The sequence below is a fragment of the Haliaeetus albicilla genome, chromosome 24, assembly GCF_947461875.1.
Source record: "Haliaeetus albicilla chromosome 24, bHalAlb1.1, whole genome shotgun sequence".
Classification (NCBI taxonomy): Eukaryota; Metazoa; Chordata; class Aves; order Accipitriformes; family Accipitridae; genus Haliaeetus; species Haliaeetus albicilla.
This window is the reverse complement of record NC_091506.1, coordinates 24,393,682-24,410,026: the sequence shown is the minus strand read 5'-3', so window position 1 is coordinate 24,410,026 and position 16,345 is coordinate 24,393,682. Positions and strand designations below refer to the sequence as shown.

The 16,345-nt window shown below is 40.6% G+C and overlaps 1 protein-coding gene across 3 annotated transcripts in view; it reads left to right on the top strand.

The window, feature by feature from the left end:
- The window catches only part of PHF2 (PHD finger protein 2), an 87,700-nt gene that overhangs the window by 49,348 nt on the left and 22,007 nt on the right, over positions 1–16,345 (top strand). For all 3 annotated transcript variants that reach the window (XM_069769865.1, XM_069769863.1, XM_069769864.1), the window contains exons 3-12: positions 610–724; positions 3,659–3,819; positions 6,101–6,242; positions 8,815–9,001; positions 9,571–9,733; positions 11,188–11,275; positions 11,877–11,983; positions 13,155–13,246; positions 14,556–14,645; positions 15,966–16,337. In XM_069769865.1, coding sequence (XP_069625966.1) covers positions 610–724; positions 3,659–3,819; positions 6,101–6,242; positions 8,815–9,001; positions 9,571–9,733; positions 11,188–11,275; positions 11,877–11,983; positions 13,155–13,246; positions 14,556–14,645; positions 15,966–16,337 — 1,517 coding nt within the window. The remainder of the gene's footprint in view (positions 1–609; positions 725–3,658; positions 3,820–6,100; positions 6,243–8,814; positions 9,002–9,570; positions 9,734–11,187; positions 11,276–11,876; positions 11,984–13,154; positions 13,247–14,555; positions 14,646–15,965; positions 16,338–16,345) is intronic.

Below are 16,345 nucleotides of genomic sequence, written 5' to 3'. Positions count from 1 at the left end.
CACCTTAAGGCCTAAGCCTGGCTTGCCTTTCAAAACCTAGGAATAAGAGGAGTTCTAAAAATTGCATTTGTGGTGCCCTTGCATCTTCTTTTTTTCTTTTGTTTTTCCTTTTATGTGCACGCTGTGTGCAGGGCATAATTCAAAGCCCATCAAAATTGATGTAAAATCTGCCACTGCTGGACAGACCTTTAGACTAAGGTAATTCATGACAAATATGTTTATAAAGATCTATACTGCATATTGAGAAGGCAGAAAAGTGGCTTTTTAAGAGCTTTATGATAAGGAGTAAGTGTGTAGTCTGGCAAGTACAAAATGTCCAGAGCCTGTGTTTGCATAAAGCCTGTGGTAGCTGTGCAGCTCAGTAATTATCCGTCTGGTTGCCCTTATGTTACAAAACGAACACTGTTCAGTATGTAATAGATCTTCAGGCTACAGTGTAGTTGTCTAATGGTGAACTGAGAGCAATATTAAAATTTGCAGTGCAGCATAGTGGGGGTTCCCTCTTTTCTGCTCATATAAGAAATGAAATGAAGACTTGTCCTTCCTTCAAATGTCTTAATAATTATCTTCTGCTTAACATATGGTACTATCCATTTCATTCTTTTTCAGTGAAAAAGAAAAGAAATTGGCATAAACACGATACCGGACAGACGACAGAGGTCAAACCTGTACAGAACGGGAGCCAAGTCTTTATAAAAGAACTTCGAAGTCGTACTTTTCCAAGGTAGGTTGTTCAGCTGCATGCGTGGACAGGGCTGTTGAGGTAAAGCATGTATAACCAGTTTCGTATGAAGCTGATGATGATCCTTGCTGAAAGCATTACATAGTACAGAACGATGAAGTTTAAATGAGCACTGTTTTATTGCAGTTGTCCCAGGCTCTTCCCTTTTTTATATTTGTGCAGCCATATCCAAATCTACTCTTGAATGACCCCAGTTCCTGTGGATTTCCGTAGAAGCTAGTATTTGTAAAGACAAGAACAAGAACGTGTTTGGCCCCTGCAACATTCGCTTACATAAGAAACAAACCAATTTATTGCATAGAATTATCCAGTTCTCAAAAATACTAATGGTTTTGCTGAAGTCTGTCTCCATCTTGAAAAGAAGAACAATGACATCCTCAGTTGCTACAGTGACAAAGGCTCTCTTATTTGGGGTAATGAATAGTGCTAATTGTTAGGTGACATGTTCTACACTTTATTAGGCTGCTTCACAGCCATTTGTAAGAGTGATGATTTTCTTCTGGTTCTTTAATGTAGGCCTTAGCCAAATAAATCCTTAATTATTAATGACTAATTATTTTAGAAGAATCCTTGGACACTGGTAAAGTGTACTTGGTAAACACAAAACTTCTTCCTTTTTATGGAGAATTTAATTTCACGTTTAATTTCAGATACTGGTCTTAGACTGATTAAGGAAAACGCTGAAAATACCTCTGCCAAGTGTTTGCAGCGCCTGCAGATGTGTTTGACTGAACTCGTGATCCAGTATTTTTAGTTGCTTGGCTATTTTTATTTGGACCTGCTAGAGTTTTGTCTTAGGTTTTGGGGGTTCTTTTTTGTATACAGAGCAATTTCACAGGTTGCAAAGCTAATTTCTTAAAAAAGGTCTAAGGCCTAGGGCAGAATGGTTTCAGTAACCTCAGAGATTGCACTCACATATGCAGTATCTCTAAGTCACTCCCAAATTGTAAAAAAAAAATGGACCCCCATTTTTTTTGTTTGTCACATAAATGTGCACACAAGAAAATCCTGCTGCCAAGTTAAAGTTTCTGAGAAAGAAGGGTCTGTAGCCCAATGGAGTGCCTGCAAGATTCAGGCCTCTGACATCTACACTTGCACCATTAGTAAAGCAAAGTCTTGTTGAGAAATTTTCTCTTCTGAAGAAAATGAATGAAATCTGCAGATGTTCACAGAACAAACCCCAACACTCATCAGTCAGAATGTGATGAAGAGAAAAAGGGGGTCTGCGTTCAGAGACAGAAACATCACTGCTGAATCACAGCACACGACAGTAAATTATAACCCACGGTTAGTCCCTTGGTGAGGCTCGGATCAAAAGGAACAGTGAAGAGAGCAAAAAGGCAAAAAATATAATTCATGTCGTTCCGCTCCTGAATGTTTAATACCAAAATAGCATTAGAGCAGTAATAGTAGTAGTAATAACAATTAAATTGATGGTTCACGTTCTTCAGTGTAGGTGCCAGACTCTTCATTTTGGCACGATCATTACTAGATGCTCTGGTACTGATCTCTCTTTATGACTATGTGTAAGTTTCGGTGTCACATTTAGAAGCAAATCAGACTTGAACAGGTACGCAAGATGTATGTGGGCCCTGTAAAGTAAGTGCAGAGGTTTAGTGGTAAATCGTGGTTTGCTTCTTGCTCCTTAAAATCTCCAGCTTTGTTCTTTGCACGTTGCTGGCGTACGGTACCAGTGCTGACATAAATGAGGAATGCTCCTTTTAATTTATTATTAATGAATTTTGCCTCCTGATCAGCCATTGCCGATTCACTGAGGCTGGGGTGATCCCGAAATCAGCTGGCTTTCTACAGCTTATCCCTGTTTGCGTCCGGCCATCTTGTTCTCTGGGGTTCAAACCCCACCAGGGCGGCCTGAGCGGGCCCAGGCTGAGGGGTTCCCCCTGCGTGGTGGGGTGTCAGGGGGAGCCCCCAAAGCTAAAGGGTGTCGGGGGGAGACCCCACAGCTAAAGGGTGTCGGGGGCTCTGCCACAGGCTGGGCTTCATGGGACGGTGAAGGCGGCAAGGTGGAGCACACCGGCTGCCATGGCAGGGCTCGCCGCCTCCTCGCCTTTCCCGCCAGTGTTTGGTGCCGTAGGAAGATGTGAACTGTAGTTCAGAACTGGTGCAGGAGAGGGCAGTCATGTATTAGCCTTACCTGCCTGGGGAGGTTGGGCTTTTTGGGGTGAACACTCAAACTTTAGCTGTCCCGTCCCCCCCACCCCCAGCAGCTGTGGCCTGGGCCTTGCCGGGTGGCTTTTGGAGCCCAGGTGACAAACAACACACGGTGGCAGGGTGCTTTTGGGACAGATGGTCCTTCCTATACTGTCACTTTGCACTCCAAATTCAGTGTTTTACTCTTCAAAAGATGTAGAAATCAGACTTGAGTTTCCCTTGAGAGTTGTCGGTGCACATAGCTGGTGCTCTGATGAAGCTGCCCTTTCCTTAGTCCCTTTGAAGCCCTCCCAGCGACTTGAAAATGATTTGCAGAATATTTCCCAAGCAATTTATTTGACTACTTAAAAATGATTTGCAAAGTATTTCCTGGGCAATTTATTTGAGATTGTGTAGCGTTTTTAGTCTTGCCTTCTTTAGAGTGGAACATTTCACACTAATTTCTTTAACATTGATCAACAGTAACTCGACAGATCCCTACAGTTGAGGAAAACGGTCTTTCACTGTAAGCTGTTATTTTAGGAGTTTCCAGTAGTTGGTGCATGAGGCTCAAGTGAATCAGTTCCGGATGATTTTAGTGTGCCCTGTGTTCTTTGCAATAAATGGCTTTTTGGCTTTTGTCTTGTGCACCTAATTTGCATATAATTGCTAATTCATAACTTTTTCCTTTCAGTAGTGAAATGCAGAATATACCAAACTCTGCGTGGAAGCACTTCACCATTGAATCTGTGTTTACTTTTTCAGTGCTGAAGACATAGTCGTGAAAGTGCCGGGCAGCCAACTAACAACAGAGTATTTGGAAGAAAATGGCTTTGCAGAGCCCATCCTTGTCCCAAAGAAGGATGGCCTGGGTTTGTCTGTACCTGCACCCACCTTCTACGTCAGCGATGTTGAAAACTATGTTGGTGGGTGTCTGGCAAGCAGGTGGCATTGTACTGTTTGGAGCTCAGCTGCTTTTTCTAAAAATATATACATTATTTGTATAAAAAACTGTAAAATATATTTTAAAATATTGTCTATGTCTTGAGCTATGCTGACTTCAATATTTGTTTATAGTGGTAGCTTGTGATTAGCAATTAATTCTCTCTTATTTCCTGTACCAACTTGACAGTGAGTCTGAGCCAGACCGCGCTGTACTCCATAGCACTACATTAAAAGAAACAGTCATAGTAGTACCAAGAAACAGTTTCTTCAGGCCAGGTCTTAATTGATTACTGCCATCTCGCTTTGTATTGAAGGAACTACTAGACTGAGACTCCCACTCTACAAAGACAGTCCATTTTTTAACGCTGGTATCAGTGAGAGTTATTTTGATTGCTGCTGGTCATTTGCATTCATTCAGCATCCTTCTGTCTCTAACCTGAGCAGGGTATTGTACTGCATCTTCTCACAAGTCATCAAGTCATCCCACCTTGGAAGACATACCTTGGCCAGGAGCCATGGAAGTGCTCTGAAGTCGCTTGTCTTGTCTCCGCATCCTTCTTCCTTTAGCATGTGTGATCTTGTCTCTTGTCCCCTCTCGGTCTGTCCTTCCTCTGTGTTACTTTCTGTCTGATTCTCTCTCCTTCCAGTCTTCTGGCAAGGCATCATCCTTTTGGAGCCACGACTCCAGCTCCAATGTATCTGTCTGCGTTTCATGGTCCCTTTATCTCCTTACACAGTCTGCTAACTACCCGCTCGTCCTGCGCTCTCCTTACCAGACCATTGGCCTGTTCCCCAAACTGGAGGGTACTATCACCAGCCATTGCTGTTCTTGACTTTATCTATTGCTTTTGCAATAGATGAATAAAGGAGAATTCAAGACCCCTGATTTTATTGTTATCTCTATCCCATTGCTTCTAGAGGAAACATATTTTCCTTGCCCATCTGCTGCACTTTGCAGATTTTCTTGTATGACCTGGGTGCTCCTTATGCATCTGCAGGCTTTCTCTCAGCCTCTAGCTGAAATAATCCACCCTACCAACAGAACTGTTAGTGAAAAGCTGGAGGGAAGAACATGGGTTGTTTAATCTGAAGCTGGCACCAGATTTGAAAGTGAACAGCACAAATATGTGCTGGTCTAACCTCCATGGGGTTAGTTCACTTGAACGGGATTTCCCAGGCAGGGATTTATCTCGCTGTTTTGTAGTTTATTACATTGGGCCTAGAATGTCTTTTAGAAACAACCTAAAATAAGTAGCAGAGGACAAAACACCACAAACCAGACTGCCAAATACATCATTACTGTTCTGGCATTTCATGAAAAAACAAATTGATTTTTTTCCCCCTCCTAATGTGAAAAAAGCTATGAATGAAATGCTGAGAGAGGAAAAATACGGCCAATTAAAACTGAAGGGAAGAAAGACTGGAGAGATGCTTTTCTTGCAGAAGGGATAAGAGAGTGTGCTTAGCAATGGGCACTCTTTATAAAGCTCTGACTTTCTCCATGTGTTCTTTGGTTTGCTGAGCATAAAATTCCACTAATTGACTAATACTGTCAGTATTAACACTGGATATTTGTATCCAGCAGGGTCTGTCAAAGGAAATGTGTAAGTACTAGGAGATTATTCTCTGTTGTCTAACACAGAGGGGATGGATTTTTGATAGGTGTAATTTTGGGTAAATAATAAAAAGTAATTTTTTTTGTGGCACACCTGAAATATCATGTTAAAAAATCGGAATTTTCCTGCAAAACTCCTTCTCGATTGTAGATTTCAAAAGCAAAAATTTAAAGTAGAGCATAAGAGAACTTACAATTTTGGAAAATCAGTTTGGCAAGATATCCTGTCCAGTATTACACTCTTGTCTACAATCACAAGACTTTTACAGCCTGGTGGGTAGGGCTTACTCTGTGGATATACAGGTATTTGCATATAATTTTCACCAAGCAAATAAAATCCATAATGAAATTAATAGATTCAAAATAACATTAATCCTTTAAAGATAAAAACTACAGAAATAATTATGTCAGGAGCATGAATAAAAAAGCACCATTTTATGCATATACATTTTATGTATATACATATCTTTTATACATATGTGTATATGTGTATACATACATAAACACCAGGGAAGATACAAAGGCTAAGAAGACCAGGAAATCAAAAGCTTGAGACATTTCTCGAAATGTTAACTCCCCTCCAAGCATACAAATGGGGCAAGTCAGGCTGCCCTTCAATCTCTCTTTTTCATTGAATTAATTTGTAGGACCAGAGAGGAGTGTTGATGTCACTGATGTCACCAAGCAGAAAGACTGCAAGATGAAGCTCAAGGAATTTGTGGATTACTACTACAGCACAAACAGGAAAAGGGTCCTCAATGTGACCAACCTGGAGTTCTCGGACACGAGGTGAGAGTCCAGCCTGCTGCACCGTGCAGGGTCTGGGATACGTGGTGGGGTTCAGCTGGGGGAGTTTGAACAGCCTCTCCCTTCTCCGGTGGTTCCCTCTTAAGGAAGTGCTGTTTAACCTTGGGATAGCGGCTTCTTGTTGCTCTGACTCTCCACTGCATTGTCCATATACAGCCAGTTCAGGCAAGGCATGGAAATGAAAGTGCTATTTGCTGTATGAGCAGAATGGTACATAGCAGACTAAATAGGCCAGCATTTGTCATGGTAATTCATGCCTGCATAGCATCAGCGTTCATGTGCCATCAGTATTCACATGTCAGAACAGAACATTTGGGTACCTTTCAGTTTTATTTTAACTTCAGTAATATAGGTATAGTTAATTCAGTGCAACTATATACTAGAACACAACGTGATGCTCCAGGAGCAAATTCTCTGCCTCGTCCTGGTAGTGAATGATAACGTAGTATGTTCCTAGCATGATCTTAAGTACTTAGATGCAACTTGATAAATACCGATAAGACCGAAGAAAGGAGGACAGAGATGACCACAGAGGTATGATAACACTGTATGTACAGAAATCTTCCATTTAAAGTAGGGGAGAGTGAGTAAATAGATGAGGTGTGGCTTTAGGAATAGCGTAACGTGTCACTGGATGGCCTTGAATAAGTTTGAAATTATTATTGTTTTGTAATCTTATACCATGTGTTACAGTTTTACTTTCAGTGCTTTGGTTAGTTAACCTGTAGTCTGTATGACAGCAGTTCAAAACTAGAGTGATGCTGACTTCTTGATGGAAAGTTGGGGGATGTGATGGTACAGATCAGCTCTGAACTTGAGGCTGAGGTGCTTTAGTGATGCAGTGAGCCAGAGGTAATGGTGCTGGCTCTGTGAATATCACCAGTCCTCAGTGACAGGAAGCCTACTATTCTCCTCATGTTTTATATTCTATGTTTTATGTATAGGATAATTAGCTGATGTAAATGCCTAAAAGTTCACGTTCTTGCTTTGTGGTTTATATAGCTGTATGCATCACCTGAGCTGTGCTTTTTTTCCAGAAGTAGGCAGATGCATCTATAGTGTATTGAACTTCATGCAACTGTGCAGATCATTTTTACAGTTCTTGTAGTCCTTCTGGGTAGCTAGTACTCCTAGAACGGAAGCATCAGAGAATGAAAAGATTCCTTTATATACAAATGCTACACAGAAGATGATGAGTGTCAACATAAAAATAAAGAATGGTTGTTTTGGGGAGCATTCCCTTTTAGCAAGAAGACTTAAAGTAGCCTTAAAAAAGAAGGCTGATGAATAATTACAAGCTCATTTTTTTAAAGCCATTACCTTTAGCCCTGTAGTTAGTGTTTAGTAGTGCACACCCATTTCTGCAGAAAGCATCTCTAGTAATTACAGGCTTCAAAGATTACCAGTATCTTCACTTGAGATTTTTTTAGCTTTCTGTCATTATCCCAGAATAACAGGAGGTCTTTTGTTCTGAAGGACTGCTGGAGCTGTCACTCATATGCTGCTAATTTAGACATTAACTAGCAAATATTTTATTTCTTAACATAGACGGTGACACTTTAATTGAATGCACTGCTCCATCTTTCCCTGCCATTTTAAATGGAGCTATTGTTATCAGTGTTTGACAGTGAGCATAAATGACACGTGGGAGCATTTAATTTTAGTTTGAAGTGCAGATACTCTTACTGACATGATATTTTAGAGCGTCCAACAGTGAACCTCCACCCTCTGCAAATATTAGTCCAAATTTTGGACTACTTAAATATAAAATTTAGCACATTCTGGGATGAAACACTTCCAAGACCTGTTTATCATGCCACTATGTCATCTTAGCTGTGATTTATAGTATATATTATATATTTAATATAAACATAATATATGAATTATATAAATAAATATATACAATATAAATATATGTTCAATATATATTACTTTCTAGAAAATAAATAAATAAATATTATATGTTATAATTTAAATATATTCACATTATGAACCCAAATTAGACTTTTTCCTTCTTCTGAGCTTTTAATGTAACTTAGTTTAAATAAAAAGATCACTGTGATTTTCAGCATCAGATCAAGGCTTATTCAGTACTTAAGTATCAATGTTATTGTTGTTAGGATTTTTAATATTGAGCTTAACTTGCAAATTTTTAAGATTTACCAGGCCATTTATGTAAGAGTGTACACATTTCACTTTCTCTTCTGAAGCAGGCTGGAAAAGTGACTGTGATAACAGCGCTATTGATAACTGAGCCTGCATAGTAAGAGGCAGGGACTGGAAAAATACAAACACCGTATACTTGATCATAAATACTGCTACTGAAAGAAGTCAAAAGATCGTTTCTAAGTCATCATACTAACAAAGTCTTAAAACTCTGTCTGTAAACAGTTTTCACAAATTTTCTGTGTGAAGAGCAGTTCCACTGACACATAAGGAGCTGCTTCAGATTGCCACACAAGTATTAGAGTCACACGCCGCTTTTTGTTGTGTCAGGGTCCTTGTACTCTTTTTTTAAAAAGATGCATGTTTGTTTTCAATTCTCTCTGTAAAGGATGTCCAGTTTTGTAGAGCCTCCAGATATAGTTAAGAAGTTGTCCTGGGTGGAAAACTATTGGCCTGATGATGCTCTTCTGGCTAAACCAAAAGTTACCAAGTACTGCCTGATCTGTGTGAAGGACAGCTACACAGATTTCCACATAGATTCGGGAGGAGCTTCTGCATGGTACCATGTGCTGAAGGTGAGGGGTCATGTTTTTGCGGTGTATCTAGTAATGAACTAAATTTTATATGTGAAGACAATCCTAAAATTCTCTCAAAAATTCAGGTCTCGTTTTTTTTCTCCATGGTCCTGTTGGATCCATAAGTAATACACAGAGCCCTAACTGCTGTAAATAGGTATGCTCTCAGCAGTGCCAGGGTCTACTGAGTGAGGAAGCCAGCTGGAGTGTGGAAGTTGTCTGTGTGTTTTCAGTGTATTAGGATTTTAATATTTGTTTAGTGCCTTCTGCACATATGTCCCCTAAGGCCTGAAAGATACTACGTCCTGCTTTTGCAGGTTAATGGAACCTGGCGCTGTAAACTTTTTGCACCATCAGTCCCACAAATCTGAGCACATGTGGTTAACTAGTGATTTAATTATTTTAGCTGTTCTGTACAAAGCTGACTAGTAAATCTTATTTAAATAGTGTTAAAATACATGATGTTATGTATATATTTAGATAAATATTTGTCTGTGTGTGTGTATCTGTGCCAGTGCAATGTTGTTTGGTTTGGCTGCTTGTTCCTAATTTTATATTTTCTAATTCAGGGAGAAAAGATATTTTATCTCATCAAACCAGCCTCTGCAAATATTTCTCTTTATGAACGCTGGCAATCGGCAGCAAACCACAGTGAGATGTTTTTTGCAGACCAAGTAGATAAATGTTACAAATGCACAGTTAAACAAGGACAGACACTCTTCATTCCATCAGGTGAGCAGGCTGTTGCAGGTGAGGTTTCCTGCTCATTTTAGAGCTGCTGCTGAAATAGCATGTCCAAAATGCTAGAGGGGTGTGATTTGACGATTTTCTCTGACAAAGTATGAAGTCTAATTCTCAGTAGAAGTATAATTTCATATGCTTGCCAAAAAAAAAAATCAGAACTTTTATTGCTTCCTATCAATATTTTAGCAGCCTTTTAAAAATACAACTAGTAGGTAGAGTGTTCCACTCTTGGTCTGTCTGGGTTGCAGTAACTCATGAGTTCTCTCCATATATCCAACCATGACATTCGTGCTTTTTGTCATCTAACAGAGAATTTGCATTGAATTACTTTCTGACCCTGACTCCCCACAAAATCCTTTTCACGGTCATTGATTCCCCGTGACACTAAGGAACTGTAGGTGCCTTCACAAGTGCGGGTGTGCATTTATGGTTTCACATGAGGCTGAAGACCTGGGTGTCACAGATTTTTATGGGCTACTTGATAAACTTGGGCTTTTATTGCAGGTTAGGGATGGCAGATTTTGCATTTCTCAGTTCCTGGGAGGATCTTCGTAAGGATAGGGAGTTGATCAGAAGATAGTGCAGAGTTTTAAGTGAACTCAGTTCTACTCCTGCCCCTGTCCCTCACCTTTCTCTCACCATGAACAATTATTTCCTCATTTGCATTGCTGTTTCCAGCACTCCCTGTTACCTGTTGAAACTGTAATCGATTTGGGGCAGGGGTTTTCTCTCCCTCTATGTACCTTTAAATGATGTGCTGCCCACTCAATCTATAATCTGAGTTGAGGCTTCCAGGTGCTGTGTGCTTGTGTTTTGGAGGCAGCATCCAGTGCACCGTTTTTCTGGGTGTGAGTATATTCTTGCACAGAATGTTTACACGCTTGAATTTTACTTTGACTGTAAAAAGTGGAAAGTAGGTATTTCTCTCATGACCATATGTGAAGCAGATGGTGGAATAAACACTGAGCAATTTATAGAGATTCACTAATTTGAGTACATTTTTGTATGAAAATACATGTTTGGAAAACACCTGTTCCTGACACTACAATAAAGTCAGTGTCAGGAGCTGTCAGAGATTTTTATGGTGATGTGAAAGCAGCTACTGTTATGTAGCTGTTGCTGCTTTTCACAGTAACAAGAAAGTAATGTCAGTGTGAGCAGTATGTCTCCTTTCACTGTCTGCCACTGTTGAAGGCAGTCCTGGGACTGGGAGCCAAAAGTGTGTAACACCTTCCTGGGCTGGACCTTTATCATGCAAAACAAATAAGGGGCCAGATGCAACTTTGTTCAAAAGTATGTGGTTCTAGTGCTGACTTGGACTGAAGAGCTGCATTGGTACCTAGGAAGCAAGTTGCTAAGTGAAGTATAAATATCATGTTGTGAATAAAGTCTTTGTTACTGTCATTCCAGTTTTTATCCTCAGGACTCTTTTTCTCTTTTAGGTTGGATATATGCAACTCTAACACCTGTAGACTGCCTGGCCTTTGCAGGACATTTTCTACATAGTCTAAGTGTTGAAATGCAGATGAGGTAATCTGTCTTTAAAATCTAAAGTTAGGTAGAGGCTCAGTTTTTAATAAATTGGCCATCCTCTCTCCTATTAATTAGCCTACGTTTGCAGTAATGTTGATGTAACTCTATTGGGCGATTTTGGAAAGTGTACCCATGTTTGTCTCCTTCGACTGTGTTCTCCCATGCTGAGTTATTCTAAGCTGTCTTTATACCTATTGCGCAGCACATGGAAAGGATATGTAAGGTGCTTGGATTGATGTGGCCAAGTCCTGAAGGAAGAAGTGTTAAAAACTGTCAGGAGTTTTACCCTAGAACATGCCGTTCGCCTTCTGGATAAGCCCCCACCTGCTCAGCTGGGCTCTTTGCCCAGTGTAAGACAATACAAGTAGTTCTTTATTGATGCTGGACAAATAATGCAATAAAACTTACATCTGTATTGCACAGTTTCTTACTAGTGTTATTTTTGTTTTGGTTTTGGTCTGATGCCAGAATACGTGGTAGCAGCACAAAGAAATGAAACACTGCAGAATGAACCTCGGGCATCTACGAGCAGTGCTTGTCACTCTGCGACACACTTGTGACCTGCTATGCTTTAAGTTCATGTGGCTTTGTATTACAGGGCATATGAAGTAGAAAGACGATTGAAAATTGTCAGTCTGACCCAGTTTCCAAACTTCGAAACTGCATGTTGGTATATGGGAAAGCATCTACTAGAGACTTTCAAAGGTAAAACTGCATTTCTTTGCCTGCCTTAATTGCTTAGCCTTGGGGGCTGATGTGCCACATAGAAGATGGACAGATGGCCAAAATCAGTCTTGTTAGTATTTGAAAACTACTTACCAGCAGAACATGCTGGTCTTGTCCAGCTCTCCCCTTAATATCCTGCCATGTCACTGTAGGAAGGACCTTAACTGTCCCTCTTACCTATGCCTAAGGGAAAGTTTAATCTACTTTATAAAATGTATTTAAGTTGCCTCAGAGGCAAAGAATGTTGTAAAAATTTTTTAGTTTTTAGTTGCCTGTCAAGTCTGGCTTCATTTCTTTTTTTAACCTAGTGGACTACATGCTCTGTCAGCCTGAGACATAGAGTAGCACTTCCTTCTCCCACCATTCTGCTGATCCCAGTTGAAGTACATGGACAGGTCACATATATACAGGGCCACAGGAACATCAGACATGTGGCCAGCAGGAGCACTGAGAATTAAAGCAAAGGTTTCTGTGAAATTCAAAATCTTCCAAATCAGATTCCTTCAGAGTTGATCCAAACATCCATGTGCGTGTGTTCTATACAGATTTGGGCTCGCTTAGCTCTTCGCCTCTTTTTCTCTTGCTACAGAACATGTCTACAGATATCCACCAGATCCTTTTATAACAAGAAAAATGTGTCTAATTAATAAGCAAGGTGAGGGGTCCCTCTGAGTGTCGCCTGGAAGGGAACGCCTTGTGACCAACTCAACAAAAACTGTAACGAGGGGAAAAGTTTAGGAAAGCTTGTACTCATGCAGAAGTGAAATGCTTTGCCCAATATAACCTTTGTTTCCATTATTGGTACTTGCTTTTTCAATCAGAATAAAAGAACTGCTGATGGTGCCTTTTTATTCCCACAGCCTAGGATGTATGAAAATGGAAGCTAGCTTGAGTATGGGACCAAGAAAGGAACCAGAAGGATTGCCAGTGTAGATATAACTTGCAGGACCACAGTGTAGGAAGGCTGAGTTGGATTTGTGACACAGTAAATATACTCCTTATTATCATCAAGTTATAATAGGGATTTGTTTGTGGTGACCAGCTTTCAAAGGGTTAACTTGTACAGTTAAACTTTTTCAAAGTAAAGACTTTATGTAAAACAACTTTAGCTATCAGTGTTTGAATGGCATTGGTTTTTTCCTCTACTTAGGTTTGCATAAAGCTGGGCAACAACCTCCTGCTCATTTACTCCAAGGAGCAAAAATTCTCAATGGTGCTTTCAGGTCATGGACTAAAAAACAGGTAGGAGAAGAAGCGTGTTTTAATACTGTGTGTTTGTCAGGTTTGTCAGTCACTGGAACAGAGAGCGAATGCTAGAACAAATAATATCGCCATAGCAAAACAGCTAATTCTAAAATCTTAAAGAGAAGGGACTAGGAGGGCGATGGAAGGAGGGCGATAGCTGGGATTTCGTAGTGCCACATGAGGAGTCAGCAGAAAAAAAGGTACCACCAGAGTTTTAAAAAAGTCAGTTCTGCACACAGCCAAAAGGATGCTGAATGAATGTTCTCCCTGACAGAGCATTTCAATGTGCCAAATCAATTAAGCAGAGGTTGTGTATGCAAGTGAGGCCTAGAACAATGCGTCCATTTTTGTGTGCACAAGGTGCCCAGTTCCTGCAAATCAACACATTAATTGAGCCAGGAAATACATATTGGTTGGAGAGAAGGCTTAAAGGGATTTGCAGCCTGAATTTCCTGCTGCAGTCATTTCAGAAGTGTTATTCTTGCATGTGTTGCTCCTAAAGTTTTGGGGAATTAGCTGCAGGGGAGAGGCCATTCAATCATAAAACATGAACAGGGGAACTAGCAGCTTTAGCATTTTCAGACATTTTAAGAAGAGATGAGCAGCTGAGTACACAATGTTGCATACTCAGTTAGGTCAGTTAGGTGGCTGTCCCAGATTTAAATATAGTCAGGGACTTGGCTGCTCCTTACTGCAAAAAGACAGTGCTTGAGCCTGAATTCAGAATTGCTCCCTGGTTTCCTGTAGAAGGACTGACTGGTGTGGAAGCTCTCTTCTCCATGTCACTCTGCTTATTTTTTCCACTTGCATGCAGATGAGAAGTAGCGAGTCAAAGGAAGTCAGACTGTTTTGGCATTTGCGTAAAGTTGAACTTTGAATATTGTAACATGACATGTGAATGCAAATATTGTTAGTCCTGTCAGGGAGCTCCCAGACCACTCTGCTGACAAGGTATATGCCTATTATACTCACTGAAGACACCAGCCTAAGACAATCTCTCCTTGTAGATGTAGAAAAGGAATTTCTCACAGAATCTTATATAAGGGGGTGAGCAAAGTGATGTTACAGTTGTGAAAATGCAGTAACATCTGGAAAAGGCTATTGACACTGTTGTTCTCTCAGGACAACTATTTACAATAATATCTAGAAGGGGGAAAAATATATTTTTACCTTATTTGGACTACTGATGCAGTCAGTATTGAATTCAGTACATAGGAAAAATATGGATGTGTCACTTAATGAGGTTTTTTTATATTTTTGCAAAAAACATGCACAGAAACAGCAGTTTGGCTTTGTTGTGTTTTAGGCTTTAGCAGAGCATGAAGATGAACTACCAGAAAACTTCAAACCAGCACAACTTATCAAGGACCTTGCCAAAGAAATAAGATTAAGTGAGGTTTGTGCTCTTTTCGTAATATTAACTATATTGTGGGTCTTTTAATAGTCTAGGCTATAAAATGGATGAATTGAAATAAATGAATCTTTTTTTCCCCCTCTCTTCATTAAAAGAATTCATGTGAGGTTTCGCAATAGGGGGTCTGCTCAGGACTCTTGTCTGTGGCTGACTTGCCACGTGTTCTGGGCTCCTGTTTGCTTTCTCCTCAGCTTTACGCTGTGTCTGCCTTCCCTAAATCCTTCCCCCTCCACCTTCTCTTATCTGGACTGGCCACACTCCCCCATCCTTTTTTTTCTCTTTCACTTTAGCTACTCCCTACCCAAAAATATGGTAGAACTCAAAGAACACTGTTGCCATCCCCATGGTCTTGCTCCCTGTGTAGTATCCCCTTTTCCTTATGTTCATTGGTCTTGTCTATGACTTCGTCTGAGCTTGGGACTATTATTCTGTGCATTGTCCTGATAGGAGGCCTTGTTCTTGGCCAGCTTCTAGGCAGAGTTACTACAGCAGATGCGATAATAATTATAAACACCCCCCCCCCCCCCCAAAACCCGACCCCCCCCAAAAAAAAACAAAAAAAGGAGGTTTCATGGACGTATCATCCATTTAGTCTGGTATCATATTCCACTTAGTGGGGATGTGTGACAGTGCAAGGTGACAATAGCTAGTTCAGTTGTTTTAAGAAGATACTGTGTTACATTCCACCCCCTTTCTAACTATATCCAAAGACCTCAAAATTGAAATCTATCTTGTCCTTTTATCCTCTTTGATGTAGTATATAAGTTTTCTGATTGTCAAAATGACAAGTTAAGCAGAAAATAATTTCTTTTTAATTAGTCAGACAGTGTTAATTTTAATTGGGCAGCTATTTACTGCTTATTTTTCCTGAGGGCATGAAACATGATTCTGCTACATTTATCACATCTGAATTAAATGGAAATGGTTTGTGCTCAAGCTGATTAGCATTTTAAACAAAAGACCATTCATTTTATACATTTGTTTGTATGGGCAGTCCATTTAACAGTCTTACCTGATGATAAAACCTGGTGAGAGTTACATTCCTTACGAAGCCACTGGAGTTTCTCCAGGCCAAACTTGTGCTGGAGCAATGTGGGGGCGGGAATTAGTGGTGAGCAGAGTGTTACAGTGGCATGTGGTGTGGTCTTCATGTCCTGGCCAGCCTGATCGGTGAATGCAGTTACCCCTTTACTGAAGGGGGTATCTTTGGGGTTTGTTTCCCCAAGGAAGGGAGGGTGCAGGTGAATATCTAACATGAGACAAGTGGGTTTGAATGCCTTCCCATTTTGTGCTAAACTACAGAATGCTTCGAAAGCCAGCAAAGCAGACACGAGTGCCAACACAAATGCTGAGGAGATCTGTCCTGTGGAGAAGGAGGAGGCACCATCACCCGTCCAAGTGACGCCTCCACCCCCACCTGTAGAAAAGCTCCCTAAAAAAAAGACTCCCAAAACTGTGAAAACCCCCAAACAACTCAAGCCATCCAAACCCCCCAAACCTCCCAAGCCACCCAAACCCCCTAAGCCTCCCAAAACACCAAAAGTTAAGGGAGAAGGAAAAAAGAAAGGAAAGAAGGCAAAAGAAAGTCCACCGCCAGCCATCCCGAATCTCGACTTGCTGGAGGCACACACAAAGGAGGCTTTGACAAAGATTGAGACGCCAAAGAAGGGGAAGGTGGGTCA